At 42.6% G+C, this 17,384-nt stretch overlaps 1 protein-coding gene across 1 annotated transcript in view; it reads left to right on the forward strand.

Annotated features, from left to right (window-relative positions):
• The window catches only part of USP46 (ubiquitin specific peptidase 46), a 73,985-nt gene that overhangs the window by 18,408 nt on the left and 38,193 nt on the right, over positions 1-17,384 (forward strand). Inside the window, exons 2-4 of the mRNA XM_003268371.4 lie at positions 10,197-10,277; positions 13,161-13,374; positions 15,053-15,282. Coding sequence (XP_003268419.1) covers positions 10,197-10,277; positions 13,161-13,374; positions 15,053-15,282 — 525 coding nt within the window. The remainder of the gene's footprint in view (positions 1-10,196; positions 10,278-13,160; positions 13,375-15,052; positions 15,283-17,384) is intronic.

Below are 17,384 nucleotides of genomic sequence, written 5' to 3' on the forward strand. Positions count from 1 at the left end.
TGTTGTTGTTTGTGTTTTGGTAGCACCCTTTGGCAGTCATAGCATTGCTTTCAGAGGCGCTTTGAGGAGCTAACATTCTAGCCTTGTTGGAACTTGTCCCAGCTCAGATGCTATTTTTAATAAAGTTGGCTCCACTGTTTTTCAAAGGTTACTACATTTTTTACTGATGGAAATAAGAACCCTATGTTTCTTATGCTTCCAGACCCTGTGATTTACCCCCCTAGATAGGTACTTTGTTCACCATCTGGTCATATAACAATTATTTTTCAGTGCCCCTCATTGCCTTTTGTGTCTTGTGCAGGGTGCTAGCAATAGAATTGCAGTTTCTTGGGTTTGTAACATACTTTACAATTTATACAGTGCTGATAACATTCCCAGTTTTGCTTCATTCTCTCTGCTGCCCTGAGGAATAGTCAGGCTGGAAATCAGCAGCCCAACCTCTCAGCCAGGAAGCTAAGGCCACAGAGAGGTAAAATGACTGAAATCAAAGGCATTTCATAGTGGTAAAAAAAAAAAAAAATGGCCAAATACAGCTCTGAGGTATTTGCTGAGGGCCTTAGGCAACTGGTCTGCAGGACATTTGTTTACTAAACTTTTATTACATTTTTAAAAATTTGTTAAATTTTTTTTTTTTTTTTTTTTTAGATGGAGTTTTGCTCTTATTGCTCAGGCTGGAGTGCAATGGCACGATCTTGGCTCATTGCAACCTCTGTCTCCCAGCTTCCGGCAATTCTCCTGCCTCAGCCTCCTGAGTAGCTGGGACTACAGGCATGCGCCACCATGCTTGGATAATTTTGTATTTCTTTTTTTTTTAGTAGAGATGGAGTTTCTCCTTGTTGGTCAGGCTGGTCTCGAACTCCCGAGCTTAGGTGATCCACTCACCTTGGCCTCCCAAACTGCTGGGATTACAGCCATGAGCCTGGCCTAAAATTTTAATAAAAAATAATATAAGCTCATAGTAAAAATTCGAAGAGTTAAGAAGATAATAAGAAAAGCCTCTTCTTGACCTGCTCTTCTTCTAGGCCTACTCCCTGATGCTGGAGACCACTGTTATAATCTCTCAAGTCTTCTTTCAGAAATTTCCATTAAATGTAGATGTTGAATACAGTGGCCTGGTCTTGTTTACCTTGTGTCCCTCAGATGTAGAATAGAGCCAGACACATCGCAGGGCTCAGTGTCTGTTGATGGAATGAACCACATTTACAGTATTGTCCTATACAACACGTTGTTACTCCGTAACATGTTTTTACTTATTGTATCTTAGGCAAATTTTCATAGCAGTACCCGTAGGGTAACTTTACTTTTTAAATTAGCTACGTGGTATTCTACCATATGGATTACTATAATTATTTACCCAGTTCAAGTTACTTCCTTTTTTTTTTTTTTCCTGTTACAAACCTTGCTGCAGGGATATGACTACTGATTTTCCCTTCAGTATCCGTTTTTCAGCCAGGCACAGTGGCTCACACTAGTAATCCCAGCACTTTAGGAGGTCAAGGGGAAAGGATTGTTTGAGCCAAGGAATTTTGAGACCAGCCTGGACAACATGGCAAGACCCTGACTCTACCAAAAAAAAAAAAAAAAAAAACCCAGGCATGGTAGCACCTGCCTGTAGTACCAGCTACTCATGGGGCTGAGGTGGGAGGATCACTTGAGCCTGAAAGGTTGAGGCTGCAGTGAACCCTGTTAGCACCACTGCACTCCAACCTGGGCGACAGAGTGAGAACCTGTCTGAAAAAAAAAAATTCACTTTTCATTTCTAGAGACATTTTACCTGGTCATGGCTGCCCAGGTAAAGACCACCTTTGCCAAGCTCCCTTGCAGCTAGGTGTGGCCATATGACTAGATTAGATTCTAGCTAGCAGGATTGTGAGCAAAAGTAATGTGTGGAGCTTCCGGGAGCATCCTTGAAAGAGGAGGATCAGTCCTTTCCCATTTTTTTTTCCTGCTTCTCCCTGGCAGAGGTCATTTGGTGGTAGGAGCTAGAGTAGCCATATTGGTTCCAAAGATGGAAACTGGCTCTTGAGGATGAGAGCGCAACAAGATAAAAGGACCCTGAGTCCTCAACACCGCAGAGCGGCTGTATCAGGCCCACGCTGCATCCCCTTGCATACTTACATGAGAGAAAAATAAATTTTCATCTTGTTTAAGCCACACTTAATATTATTTGGGTCTTTTTACAGCCTCTATCTCTTTTTCCACTTCTGTGAAAATATAGTAGAATAAAAAGAGTCAAATTGCAGGGTTGAAGGATATGGTCATTTAAAACTTTGATGCTACTGCTTTATTTATCTGTAAGCAATTATCATCATCATCTCATGAAACATTCCCCATCATGTCTGTATTCTTTTATTATGCAAACATTTATATTTAACATATTTAAGCCCTAAGTCTGTTAAGGATGCACAAAGATTCATGTTACCAATGAAAAATGCTAGCATGTGAAGTAAGAGTTTGGTTCCAAATGTCAATATCAGTGACATTCTGTATCCATGGAAACCAATTCTTAGAGTATGTGTCTATAAAAGGGAAGGGAGAATGGGGAAGTGGTGAAGGGTACTGCTTATGCCTCACTGAACAGTACATAGGGAGAGCATGAACATATGTTTCCAAATTATCATGCACGTGGAAGCTAACCAGACAGCCCTACCCATCCCTGTCCATGCATGCATTCATCCAGCCATCAGTCCATGCAGCAGGTATTGTGGGACTACTATGTGCTAGCCACTGAGAACGCAGTATTGGGCAGGTCAGACACATTCTTTGCTCCCATGAGCAGTATATATATATATTTTTTACAAAAAAAATATATAAAATTATATATATTATATATATAATTTAGGGCATTGGACAGATGTTACTAATTATATAAATAATAACTGGAATATATAAGGGAGGCATACAGGATGCTATGAGTGGGGAATGGAGCTTGGGGGGGGATATATTACTTTCCTATTGCTGCTGTAAAAATTACCACAAACTTAGTAGCTTAAAAAGACAAAAATATATTATCTTAGAGTTCTGGAGGTCACAAGCCTTAAAATCCAGGGACAGCAGGGCTGTACACCTTCCAGAGGCTCTGGGGGAGAATCTATTTCCTTGCCTTTTCTAGTTTGTAGAGGCTGCCTGCATCCGTTGGCTCATGACTCCTTCTTCCATCTTCAAGGCCAGCAGCATGGCATCTTCAGTCTATCCGTCTGACCTCTATGTCTGTTGTCACGTCCCATCACTGATTCTGACCCTCCTGCCTCCCTCTCTTGAAGTCACTTGTAATTACACTGTGTCTCCTGGGATAATCCAAGATAATCTCCCCATCTCAAGGTTCTTAATTATTTAATCATATCTGCAAAGTCCCTTTTGCCACATAAGGTAACGTCGTCATGGGTTCTAGGGATTAGGGCGTGGACACCTTTGGGAGGGGCAGTATTCTCTCTGTCACAGAGGCTGACTTAACCTAGGGGTGCCAGTGTAGAATTCTCCTGGGAGCTGACCTTTAAACTGGCCTTGCAGGATGCTGGGACACAGGCGTCTGAAGAAGCAGGGAAGGAGGAGCACTCAGATGGTAAGCAGGGGGCATTTGAGGTACCAGAGAACAGCAGGAGGGCCATTGGAACAGGGGATGGGGCAAGAGATGAGGTTGGAAACAGCAATGAAGGTCACTGGAGGATTTTAAGCAGCTTCATATGCAATTTTTGCAGCATTGACAGTGGCGTTAGAGGTAGGTAAAGTGGGCAGTAGAGGCCATTCAGGATGTGGTTGTAATTCCGATGAGAGATCTGGTAGTCTGGCCTAGCTGGTGGCAGTAGAGTAAAAGAGAAGCACACGGGATTGAGAGACTTAATGAGGGTGAGGCAATAGGACAGTGATGGATGGGTGGAGAGTGCAGAGGACGATGTCGGTGTGACCCGTAGGTTTCTGGCATGAGCCAAGAAGAGGAGGAGGGTATTGTTCTTTTCTGAGCAGGGAAACACCAGATAAGTGAAAAATCTAGTTTTAGTTAAATTGATTTTGAGATCCTGTAAGACAAGTAAGTGGATTTGCCAGTATTCATTCAGCCTGGAGCTCAGAAATGAGGTGTCCAGGCTGCCGAGAAAGAGTTGGAAATGGTTGGCATGTAGCAGCTGATTGAAGCCATGTGAGTGGTTCCTGCCTGGGCCTGGGAAAGGGTGGAGGGCCCCAGACAGCCCTTGGAAAAAGCCAGCCACCTAAAAGTGCCATGGAGTTTGCCAGATTTGAAGCTCAACAGTTGATGAAGTGAGGGTAGAGCCCAGAAGGGGCTTTTCAAGGAGTGATTTGGAGATAAGGAAGTAGAGACAAGTCTTAAGATTTTATTAGGAGGCTGGGTGCAGTGGCTCATACCTGTTATCCCAGCACTTTGGGAGGCCAAGGTGGGCAGGTCGCTTGAGCCTAGGAGTTTGAGACCAGCCTGAGCAACATGGAAAACCCTGTCCCTACAAAAAGTACAAAAATTATCTGGGTGTGGGGGTATGCACCTGTAGTCCCAGCTACTTGGAAGGCTGAGGTGGGAGGATCGCTTGAGCCTGGGAGGTCAAGGCTGCAGTGAGCCAAGATCACACCAGTGCACTGCAGTCTGGGCAATAGAGTGAGACCGTGTCTCATAAAAAAGAAAAAAAAAAGATTTTATTATGGAACACCTGAGACATTTTGTATTAATTTACTATTATTGCTGTAACAAATTACCATTAACTTAGTGTCTTTTTTTTTTTTTTTTTTTGAGACAGAGTCTCACTCTGTCACCCAGGCTAGAGTGCAGTGGCACCATCTTGGCTCACTGCAGCCTCCGCCTCCCGGGTTCAAGCGATTCTCCTGCCTCAGCCTCCCGAGTAGCTGGGACTACAGGTGCCTGCTATTGTGCCCAGCTAATTTTTGTATTTTTACTAGAGATGGGGTTTCACTGTATTGGCCAGGCTGGTCTTGAACTCCCGACCTTGTGATCCGCCTGCCTTGGCCTCCCGAAGTGCTAGGATTACAGGAGTGAGCCACCGTGCCTGGCCAACTTAGTGTCTTAAACAATATACATTTATGATCTTACAGTTCTGGAGGTCAGAAGTCTGAAATGGGTCTCACCGGGCTAAAATTAAGGTGGTACCAGGCTGTGCTCTTCTGGGAGGCTGTAAGGAGACCCATTTCCTTGCCTTTGCTGGTTTCCAAAGACTGCCTGCCTTGCTTGCCTCTGGCCTCTTCCTGCATCTTCAAAGCCAGCGAGGGTGAGCTGAGACCTCACACATTGCCTCACTCTGATCTCTTTTGCTTCTGTCTCTCACTTGGAAGGACTCTTGTGATTGATCCCATTGGGCCTACCTGGAGAATCCAGGACAATCTCTCTATTGTAAGGTCACTGGGTTACCAAATTAATTCCATCTACAGCCTGAATTTCCTTTTGCCATGTCAGGTCATGTATTCTCTAGTTATGGAGGTTAGGGGGACTACTATTCTGCTTATATACATCTACGTGAAAAATAAACAGAAAGCACAGTGAGCCCCTACACACCCATCACTCAACTTCAACAACACAGCTTTATCCCCCACCCTCACTTCTCCCCACCTCACCACCAGATTGGTTGAAACCCATCTCAGAAATCATCTGATTCATCCATAAATGTTTCAGAATAAACAGTTGTTTAAGAAAGTTTAGCTCTGAGGGGGAAGTGAGGAGGAGCTGGTAACTGGAGGTGATGTTTGGGGCAGTGTGCGTGTGTGTATTTTTGATATGGGAGATGCTGAAGCATGTTTAAATGCTGATGGGAAGGATCTGATAGAGGAGGAGAGATTGCCCTTGGATAGGAGAGACCTCTCTGTCATTAGCAAGCAAGAGGCATGTAGGAAGTTGGGGGAGTCCCTGTCTAATAGTTAATGTTTTTTTTTCTGTTGAGTGGAAGGCCAGTGAGAAGGGTCAAGGGGATGGCGAGGTTTTGAGGAGCTTGGGGACCGTTGGAAGTGAGTACTGTGGAGTGGAGAGCGAATGCACTGGAGAAACCCTGAAATGTGGGACCTGTTGTGAGCCACTTGAAATGGGGGCATTCCAGTGAATCTAGTCAGCTTGGTTGTTTGACTTTTTTTCCCTCTAGCATTGCACATTTGTCTGGGTGTATGTTCAGAGAGGAAAATGTTTGGTTTACACTGGCTTGGCTTTCTTGCCAGATGGTATGGCCAAAGGGCAGGGTGAGGGCTATTGAGAAGAGCAGCTGGGTCCGTTATCCATAGACTCAAAGCTCAATGAGAAAGTAGAGGACTAGAGGTTCTGGAGAGATGTAGGTGTGGCTGTGATGGTGGGCTTAAAAGAAGCCAGTGGTAACATTGCCTAGAGGGTATAAGGAGGCAAAAAAAAAAAAAAAAAAAAAAAAAAGAAGTAGAAGCAGCCGGCTGACAGCTGAGTTTGGGTAGACTGTGGGTAGCTGCATTTGAGGATTTCAGGGTGATGGCCAGATCTGGGGTGTGTATGGGAGGGGTAGCTGAAGTGGAATGGAATTTTAAAAAGTGGAGTGAAATAAAAGACAATTGAAAAATAGGACATCAAGTTGCTGCGAGAGCATGCGTGGGATGGCTCATCCATCCACGTGGGTGTTGAAATCACCTGGGATGATACCAAGAGTTGTAGTACAATTGTAGGTCTTCCATGAGTCAGGTCAGCCAAGACAAGGGTCAAGGAAGGAGCTTCACAGTGGTGGGAGGCATAGACCTCAGAAAGGGAGATGTTTTGGCTGGGCGTGGTCGCTCACGCCTGTAATCCCAGCACTTTGGGAGGCCGAGGCAGGTGGACCACTTGAGGTCAGGAGTTTGAGACCAGCCTGGCCAACATGGTGAAACCCCATCTCTAGTAAAAATACAAAAATTAGCTGGGCATGGTGGCGAATGCCTGTAATCCCAGCTACTCAGGAGGCTGAGGAAGGAGAATTTTTTTTTTTTTTTTTTTTTGAGACGAAGTCTCGCTCCTGTCGCCCAGGCTGGAGTGCAATGGCGTGAACTCAGCTCACTGCAACCTCCGCCTCCTGGGTTCAAGTGATTCTCCTGCCTCAGCCTCCTGAGTAGCTGGGATTACAGGCGCCTGCCACCATGACCGGTCAATTTTTGTATTTTTAGTAGAGACAGGGTTTCATCATGTTGGCCAGGCTGGTCTCAAACTCCTGACCAAACTCCTGACCTCAGGCAATCTGCCCACCTCAGCATCCCAAAGTGCTGGGATTACAGGCGTGAGCCACCGCGCCCGGACCAGGAGAATTGTTTGAACCCAGTGGGTGGAGGTTGCCGTGAGCCAAGATCAAGCCAGTGCACTTCAGCCTGGGGACACAGTGAGACTGCGTCTCAAAAAAAAAAGACAGGGAAATGTTTTTACACGAGGATGAGGGTGTCATGGTCTAGAAGCAGTGCCAAGGATCAGGGCCCAGCCAACTTCTCCTCATGACCCTTCCCGATCCAAGCAAGCTCAGCCTGAGGGGTGGTGAGGAAGTGTTGGCCTTAGAGTAGAGCCAGATTTCACTGAAAGCACAGAGCGCTCACTTTGATTTTTCGCTGTGCTGTTTTGGGCTGTGCTGTGCTGTGGTACACTCAGCCTCCTGCCTGAGTGGGCCAGGCCTCTGTCTTCAGCATATTTCTCTTGAACACTGACCCCTGGGTTGCCATCCTTAGTATGAGTCATCACCTCCAGGTTCCTGCCTCCCAAAAAAACCGAACTTAAGAATTTCCATAACTTGAATATGTTCCTACATCATAAAGAAAGATTTAATGGTATCTCTCTCCATGTGCTGTACTTTTATATCTGACATTCCTCCTGGGCTCTAAGCAATATAGCCTAATTTTGCTTGAAAAATGGCTATGGGGTTATATTTAATATGCATTATTTACATTGATTTATGCTTGAGATATAACTTTATTGAAAAGTTTTAGTGATTTTTGTCTATACCAAAAAGTCCTACCATAATTTGATGTGTTATTTCAAAAATTCAGCCTTGTATATAGTGTCACATTATTGTGAAGGCAGTGAGCACTCCCAGACTCCCCCGTACTAATGAAAAGACATGGAAACTATCCTAGATGCAAATGATCCTTGAACTCTTAAGTCTCAGATGACAGGTAAAGGGAGTTATTAGTTTGGTGGAACAGTATTAAGGACCTAGGAGACAAGTGGAATTTGAAGGATGTTATGATGAGGGGAGGCTGTGTGCCATTTCTACTGTAGTTCTGTGGCCTGAGGAGGGTCGTTTTGCATTTAATGTTTGCTTAGGGACAAGTGGCCATTTCGACTAGTTCTCAGTTACGTTTTGGTCATTTCTTTCTGTGAGAGGAGATGCCAGTTGTGAGTCCAAAATAAGTAGTAGCAGCAGATCAATTTTTAAAAATGTAACTTCCCTTTCTTTTTCTTTTTCTTTCTTTTCTTTCTTTCTTTCTTTTCTTTCTTTCTTTCTTTCTTTCTTTCTTTCTTTCTTTCTTTCTTTCTTTCTTCTTTTCTTTTTCTTTCTCTCTCTCTGTTTCTTTCTTTTCTCTTTTCTTTTCTTTTTTCTTTTCTTTTCCTTTCTTTTCTTTTCTTTCTTGAGACAGGGTATCGCTCTGTTGCCCAGGCTGGAGTGCAGTGGTGCCATCACAGCTCACTGCACAGCCTCTACCTCCCCAGGCTCCTTCCACCTCAGCCTCTTGAGTAGCTGGCACTACAGGTTTGTGCTACCACTCTTGCTAAGTTTTACATTTTTTGTAGAGACAAGATTTCACCATGTTGCCCAGGCTGGTCTCGAACCACTGAGGCTGAAGGGATCTGCCCACCTCGGCCTCCCAAAGTGCTGGAATTACAGGTGTGAGCCACCATGTCCGGCCAAAACTTTTTCTTATTCATTTAAAAATACCTGTCTCTCAAGTCTTGAGTTTCTGTGAGGTGTTGGTCTTCCATGATGGCCTGTGAAGGTAGACAGAGCCTTCTCTAGAATGATGATAGAGTCTGTGGTACAAATGGAGCCTTATTTTACCTGCTTCCCAAACTACTTACCTTATTGGACTGAACATGGGTCACTTTTCCTAATCCTAGAAGACTCATTCAGGTCTTAGGGAGTGATGATAATCATTTGCCAGTAACTGACCCTTAGTGGGGCTCAACAAAAGGTTTAATAGTAGAATTGCTCTGTACAGCATTTGCTTATGATTGTGGACTATCAAGTCTGCCTCTTGGGTTCAAATCCTAGCTCTACCACTTACAATGGACCTTGGGTGGATTCTTAAATGCTTCTGAGTCTTAAGTTCCTTGTATGTGCAATGGGGATAGTAATAGTACTTACCTCACTTACCTCTCTTTCCCCTTCTTCCCCTTCCCCTTCCCCTTCTCTTGCCTTCCCTTTCCAATGGAGTCTCATTCTGTACCCAGGCTGGAGTGCAGCGGCACAATCTTGGCTCACTGCAACCTCCAGCCCCCGGGTTCAAGCAGTTCCCATGTCTCAGCCTCCGGAGTAGCTGGGATTACAGATGCCTGCCACCACACCTGGCTAATTTTTGTATTTTTGGTAGAGATGGGATTTTACCATGTTGGCTAGGCTGGTTTCAAACTCCTGACCTCAAGTGATCCGCTCGCCTTGGCCTCCCAAAGTGCTGGGATTACAGGCATGAGACACTGCACCCAGACCCTGCACTATTATTTTTAAATAAACTCTCCAAAACACTTTCCTTTCAGTCTGTCTTCATCTGCTAAAATGTGAAATCCATGAGAGCAGGCATTGTGTGTTTAGCTCACTGTTCTGTTATCCATGCCCAGACCTAGAGAACAGTGTGTCTGGCTTAGTGGGTGCTCAGTAAATCTTTATTAAAATGAAGACATTGACTTTGATAGTGGTAATATGATTCTGTATGCCATCAAATATTACAAAAGCTGCTGTAGCTGTTTGAAATGCCCGTGTTTTATTCAGAAGTTCTTGGCGATTGTTCGTTTGCCTGTCTCAAACTTTGTTTTCTAAATAGAAATTTGAAGTCAAGTAGAGTAGGTTTGAGGGGATGAATAAGTTGAATGAGGAGAAGAATAAGGCTGACATTATTAACTACTCTTCTGCTTTACTTCTGACACATTTTCCTTCAGCGCAAACATCACCAAATACCGTGTTGACCAGGGGAGATGCTTGTCTCAATCGTAGACTCTTTTAAGTATGATTTTACTTTTTGTCTATTTTACATGCAACAGAACTTTTGCTATTTCTCTCTTTTAGGGCACCAATGCCTCTGCTCTGGAAAAAGACATTGGTCCAGAGCAGTTTCCAATCAATGAACACTATTTCGGATTGGTCAATGTAAGTATGTAAAATGTATTATTTTCATCAAATGTTTTAGGGTATATGAAGCAACTCCACTTTAAGTGCATTTTTATCACTACCAATTTTTAAATGATTGGTCATGCTCCTTAGTTAGTAGAATGCCAATGTTGGGGAGAAAGCAACTTAACCTATTTTTGAAAGTATGAGTTGTCCCAGCAAAAAACATTTAATTATTGCATTTTGGGTCAAATTTACATTTTCCGCCCTATGCTTTAAGGAATTTGCTTTGCACACATAACTTTCATAATAATTTCATTAGTCTTTGTAGCCAAATCTGATTTTTTTTTTTTTTTTTTGAGGCAGAATCTTGCTCTGTCGCTCAGGTTGGAGTGCAATGGCGCAATCTCAGCTCACTGCAACCTCCATCTCCTGTGCTCAAGCGATCTCCTACCTCAGCCTCCCGAGCAGCTGGGATTACAGGCATGCGCCACCATGCCCAGCTAATTTTTTAGTAGAGATGGGGTTTTGCCATGTTGGCCAGAGCTCCAGACCTCAGATGATCCACCCGCTTTGGCCTCCCAAAGTGTGGGGATTACAGGCGTGAACCACTGCACCAGGCCCCAAATCTGCTTTTATATGTTCTCCCTGTGTCATCTGGATGAACTGTTCAGCCAGTCTTTGTTTAAGTATGCATCAGTACAACCAGTGTTTTAAAAATGTTACCAGCACATTGCCAGTGTGTTTCTTTAACAGTGTAACTTGGTGATGTACCTGAAGCAGGACAGGCTGGGAGGGAAAACTGGGACCATTTTATCTCAGAATTCCTGGCCTCATTTTTTTTTTGCACTCAGCAGTAACCTCCTTTGTAGAAGGCTGGACCCAGCAGCTCTGCTTCCTTGGTAGGTTAATGATAACGGAGTAGTAACACGGTAGAGACGGTGTGCCCTCCATCCTCGTGAGCTTTCTTCCTCACTTGATCCTTCTTTCTCTGGGATGTAGGTGTTAAGTGACATCAAATATTAACTCAAAAACAATTTGTTTTCTGAATAATTATGCTGAACGTAGTCTGTCAATGCCCAGGTGTGGTAAGTAGTAATTTTCACTGGGAAAGCTGGAAATAATTCTCTGCAAGTAAATGCTGCCCATGATATTATAGGAAGAACATTGGCTTTAATGTAATACAGACCTCGGTTTGAATTCTGCCTGTGCTACTCCCTAGCTTGTGTGATCTTGGGCAAGTTACTTGCGCTCTCTGAGCCTCCATTTCCCCATCTGTAAAGTGGGGGTCATAATGGCTTCTACCCTTTGGGTGATAATGAAGGGTAAATGAGAGCGCCTGTTTAAAACCCTGACATGAAGCTGAGACATACTGTGGACACTCGGTAAATGTTAGTTCCTTTCCCTTCCCAGGAGTTGTCCACTGAATTGGGGCCAAGCGTTACTGAAGGGTGTCTGGGGAAAGGTGAGATACTGAGTAGGAGAGAAAAGAATGGAAGGAGGAAACCTAAGTCCTGGAATATAGGGCATTGTGTTGGTGAAATACTGATTTATAATTTTAAAACAAACGTTTTGCCATTTTGCACAGGCCTCTGCTTAGCCCTGTGAAGTGAATTATTCAAGGCATGGGGATTCTGCCCTGGCTAAGAAAAATACAAATGCAGATAGTGGAGAGAGAGAGAAAAAAGAAAGAATTAAGGCCATTTCCTAGTTTGTATAAGGATTGTGGGATGTGTGTTTATTAATAGCTTCATTTATGTTCCCTGTGAATGGTAATTTATGAAAGTTCCAGCTTCTCTGTACAAAGAGGTTTGTCTCCTGTTACATAATTGTGTCAAAGTAGATTAAAATATAAAAATAGGAAGCCTTCTATCTTAGCATACGTAGAAATGTCATGTTAAGTATGGCAGAGCATCTGTCTCGCTCTTGGGTAAACGACACACAAGCCAACAACCAGTTTTGAGAAGGTGTTCATGTTCTATTTTAATCTTACATAGCATTTCATAATCTGTGTTATTAATCTTGTTAGTTATTTCCTCAGAATTTTTTTCTTTAAATTTTATTGTGCACAAAAAATTCTAAAGTGATAGTCTCAGCTGTGTTCTTCTACAGAGGTGGTCTTATAGTCAGTAGAAAATCAGTGAGACGTTTTCCCTCTTTAATAATAATCTCAGTATCCATGCTTTGTGAGAGGTATAAAATGTTACTGGTGGGCCCTAATGTGCTTGCAGGCTAGGAACTTGGGTAGTATTGTATTGGCACAATTGCTGCCTTGGCAGAAGCAAGAGCAAGGGCCATTTAGAAGTCCAGAGGGTGGGAAGCTGGGAGAGTGACATGAGGCAGCATATTTTTGCCTGCGTTGCTTGGGATTAAGTGAGGAAATGTGGTCTGAGCCAGTGGGCAGGAGTACTGGAATATTGAAAAATGAAAACCAGCCCCCGTTCAGTTTAGGCTGTTTCAGCCGAGCAAGTGGTTCCTAATTACTGGATTTCTTTTCGAGTCAGATTTTTATTTTCCCTGTCGTGGGAGTTTTGATGTGTTGCAATGTGCATCTTTTATTTAGCCAGCTGCTTTCCTGGTCTCCGCAGTATGTAGATTTTTTTCCCTTCTCTTTCTCTTTTTTTTAAGCACCAGCAGGTCTCATTAGACTCTTTATTGAGGCAGAGTGCTTATTATCATTTTAGAGACTTTGATGGGCTAGAGAAGCGCCGGAATGATGTGCATTTTTTTCATTTCTCTGTGGATCAGATGGTCACTGGTGTTTAGAGTAGTTAACTAGTTTTCTAATATGGTGAGCTGGACTCCAATACAGGGACATCTGGGCCAGTTCACGGAGCGGGGACCTTCTCACCCTTACCACTTATTCCAGAGGTGGCTTATCCCCAGGCGATGACTTGAACCATCTGTCTTGTCCCTTGGTAGTTTGGAAACACATGCTACTGTAACTCCGTGCTTCAGGCATTGTACTTCTGCCGTCCATTCCGGGAGAATGTGTTGGCATACAAGGCCCAGCAAAAGAAGAAGGAAAACTTGCTGACATGCCTGGCGGACCTTTTCCACAGCATTGCCACGCAGAAGAAGAAGGTTGGTGTCATCCCACCAAAGAAGTTCATTTCAAGGCTGAGAAAAGAGAATGGTGAGTAGTGTGCAGTATAATGTATTTAAGCCTCTGAAATAAGGAGAATTGATGGTTCTATATCTCCTCAAAAGGAAGAGCTGGGATTTTTTTGAAAAGGGAACATAAGCATGGTTAACTACTCGGTGTCATTTTTTAAGAAACAACATTTCTTCTCTGCCCAGTAAACATAAAACAAAACTGGGTTAGAAACATGCTTAAAAACGCACATTTATTATTCCAATTTAGAATGACCATTTTATTTGCTCCATTCTGGGCAGGATCATTGTAAGAGAGAATAGTGTCCAAGGCAGCCTTTGTAGTGGGATACTCATTGGCCTAAATTGGTTGATGCAATAATTGAATAAAATAGTACTGGCTTATAAACTTGTCATAGGTGATTAAAATAAGTGCCTATTATCTAATCAGAGCCTCTGCTGTTTTAAACATAATACCTCTGATTTTCATTTGCCTAAGGTAATTGAAGGATATCAAATTGATTGCTTTATATGGTTTTTAAAAATCCTGATATTTCTGGTTTTTCTATCTTCTTCCTCTGGGGGATTGGTAGTAGAAACTAGGTGTGTATTCCAGAAGTTTTGTATTGGCAATTTTTAAGACTATAAAGATATTTGTTATGGCAATTACTATTTATCTTAGATTCAGCCTTCCTTCATCAGGCATGCATGGTTAATCAGGTATTTGTTTTATAAAGTCTCTTTTAATTTGATTGCTATATTTTGAAGTTACAGTTTATACATACCAGAATAAAACTAATTTGAGTGGAGAAGGAAGCAGAGCACTCTGTCGAGTTGTGAACGTGATTAATAATGAAGTTTCACAGCTGCATTCATCTCTTGATTGTTTGTCCTTATGGCAGGGAGCAGCACTAGGCTTCTGGAATCATTTGTATTTGGTTTCAGAACACTATCAGATAGATGCATGCTCACACATATCCCTCATCTCCCTTCTGTGTTTCATCTGAGCTGCTTCCAGGCTGGTCCAGGGTTTAATATGTTCTTTGGGAAGACACCCCAGTTGCTCTGAATAAATTACCCAATGAATAATTAATTGATCATTGGTAGTTACATCATATTAAAAATTGATATTTTATCAGGGAACTTATCAAATAGAACTTTTGGTAGTTTTATATAAATGTGATGACTTTAGGGAGATATGGGAAATTTTCTTCTTGGTGCGTGGCGGAAAATGGAAATGAATTAAAAAAATTCTTTGGAAACTTACTCATTGAAGCTGCCTGGTAGAGATGAGTGTATTTATATTCCATACCTGTCCATCCTTTCAGTATAAAAGTTGAAGTATGGGCCAGGCGTGGTGGCTCATGCCTGTAATCCCCGCACTTTGAGGGGCCAAGGCAGGCAGATCACAAGGTCGAGAGATCGAGACCATCCTGGCCAACATGGTGAACCTGGTCTCTACTAAAAATACAAAAATTAGCTGGGCGCAGTGGCACGCACCTGTAGTCCCAACTACTCAGGAGGCTGAGGCAGGAGAATTGCTTGAACCCAGGAGGCAGAGGTTGCAGTGAACCGAGATCATGCCACTACACTCTAGCCTGGTGACACAGCGAGACTCCGTCTCAAAAAAAAAAAAAAAATTAAGTATGGCATGTAACACTAATTATGTCCATTTGCTTTTCAAGAACCAGAGACTGAAATAACCACCTTCTCTTTTCCAGATCTCTTTGATAACTACATGCAGCAGGATGCTCATGAATTTTTAAATTATTTGCTAAACACTATTGCGGACATCCTGCAGGAGGAGAAGAAACAGGAAAAACAAAATGGAAAATTAAAAAATGGCAACATGAACGAACCTGCAGAAAATAATAAACCAGAACTCACCTGGGTCCATGAGATTTTTCAGGGAACGCTTACCAATGAAACTCGATGCTTGAACTGTGAAACTGTAAGTACTAGGGGGGCTCTCATGTAACTCGCATGTTCATGTTTATGTAGGCTGTGTTGCATGTCATTGCAATGTGGTATTATAGCATTTAGCAATTATTTGCAGTATATGTAAATAATCCTATTTATGCATATGAAACTCAAGTACAAACTTTTGGAGGCACATATCCATCCAGGATGTTTCAGCAGGCCAAAGCTGAATAATAAAGGAAAATCTCCTCAAATGCTGAATTGCTTTACAGCATGGGCAAATTTTGGGGTCTACAGATTTAACCTATTGAATTGGATGTCAACCAGTTACCTTGCAAAGATTTTGGTCATGGGGAGGTCTTGTGTGATGTAGAACAGGACCATCACCCCAGTTTAGAGGCAATCAGCTGTGGTATGTTGAACTTGAAGTCAGAAGACAGGTTAGACTCCTGTTTTTACAGCAGTTAACTGGGTATTTGGGGCGAGTTACTTATAGCATTGTTTTGAGGGTTGGATGAGCTTGTGTGTTTGGATGGGTCTGACACATGGTACGTACATAATGTTAATTGAATTTGAAGACATGTTCTCCAGAGCATGATTCAGGGTGTCATATTTGCTTGGCATGTTTAACTTCAACTCTGTGGGTGGCCTCATATTTTGCTGCTTAAGATCTGAGCTCTGGAGCCAGGCTGCCCAAGTTTGTATGCTGGCTTTTCTGCTTATTAGCTAGTGGACCCTGTGCAAATTATTAATCTTCTCTGTCCTCACTTTCCTCATCTATAAAATAGGGATGATGAGAATGCCCATCTTGGAGGGTTGGTGGGAGGATTAAATGAGTTGACACCTAGGGCCATGCTTGGCATATGGCAAGTAGGCAATAAATGTCAGGTTTTTTTTTATTATAACTACTACTGACAGCATAGAAAGTCTATGGGTTCATTAGGGATTTCAAAGTTTCCTGACATTGTATGGAAAATTCTGTAAGATTGTGCATTTTTCTGGAAAGAGAGTTAGTAGCTTTTGTCAGATTCTGCAAAGAGCCTGTGTCTTAGTCTGGTCTGCCACAACGCAATCCATCATGGATTGCTTAAACAACAGAAATTCATTTGTCACAGTTCCGGAGGCTGGAAGTCCCAGATGAAGGTGCTAGCAGGGTCGGGTTCTTGTTGAGGACCTTCTTTTTGCCTTGCAGACAGCTGCCTTCTGGCTGTGTCCTCACTTGGTGGAGATAGAGAAAGCAAGCTCTCTTGGGTCTCCTTTTATAAGGGTACAAATCTTATCATGAGGGCTCCACCCTCATGACCTGTTTGCCTCCCAGAGGCCCATCTCCAAATACCATCCTATTAGAGATGAGGATTTCAAGACATGAGGGTTTCAACGTATGAATTTTGGGAGGACACACATTCAGTCCATTGCGAGCTGTGATGCAGAAATGTTTAAGAAATGTAGATTTACACATCAACATCTATGAAAAGGGAGAAGTTTTTAGGTTTTGGCAGTCTTTCTTCCATCCTTTTAGACAATTTTTGAGTCAAGCATTCTGTTTTACCCATTGTAAAAGCAATGAGAAAACATAGCTAAACAAAAAGAGACTAAAAGTTACCGGTAATCTTCCCACCCAGAGATGATGAATTTGTAACGTTCTAAAAATTGTGATCACATTAGTCCAGAGATAACCGCTTGAACATTTAAAAATATATCCTGTCAAAACATCTTCTGCACATAAATATGCCAATAAGTATCCAGAGATCTTCCCTCCCTGCCACTGTCTCTGTATTGCTCTCTCTTCTTCTCTCCCTCCCCTTTTCCCTCTGTTCCTTTCTACTTTATATTCCAGTAAAATTCAAATGAATACAAAAGTAGAGGCAGTAGTATGGTATTTCCCATGTGTGTATTATTCAGGATCAGTGATTGTTAACACTTTGGCCAATCCTGATCCTCCCCGCCAAACCACCCCCCAACCCACCCTTTTTTCCTTGCAATTTATTTTTTGAAGAAATCAGAGTGTTTGTCCTACAGCATTTTTCACATTCTGGAAACATTCTTGTGGTGTACTTTAACGTGTACGGTAAAATGGCAGAAAGTTTCTACCACCCTATTCTTTGTTTTTATTTTTATTTTATTTTTTTATTT

This window comes from Nomascus leucogenys, chromosome 9 (assembly GCF_006542625.1).
Source record: "Nomascus leucogenys isolate Asia chromosome 9, Asia_NLE_v1, whole genome shotgun sequence".
NCBI lineage: Eukaryota > Metazoa > Chordata > Mammalia > Primates > Hylobatidae > Nomascus > Nomascus leucogenys.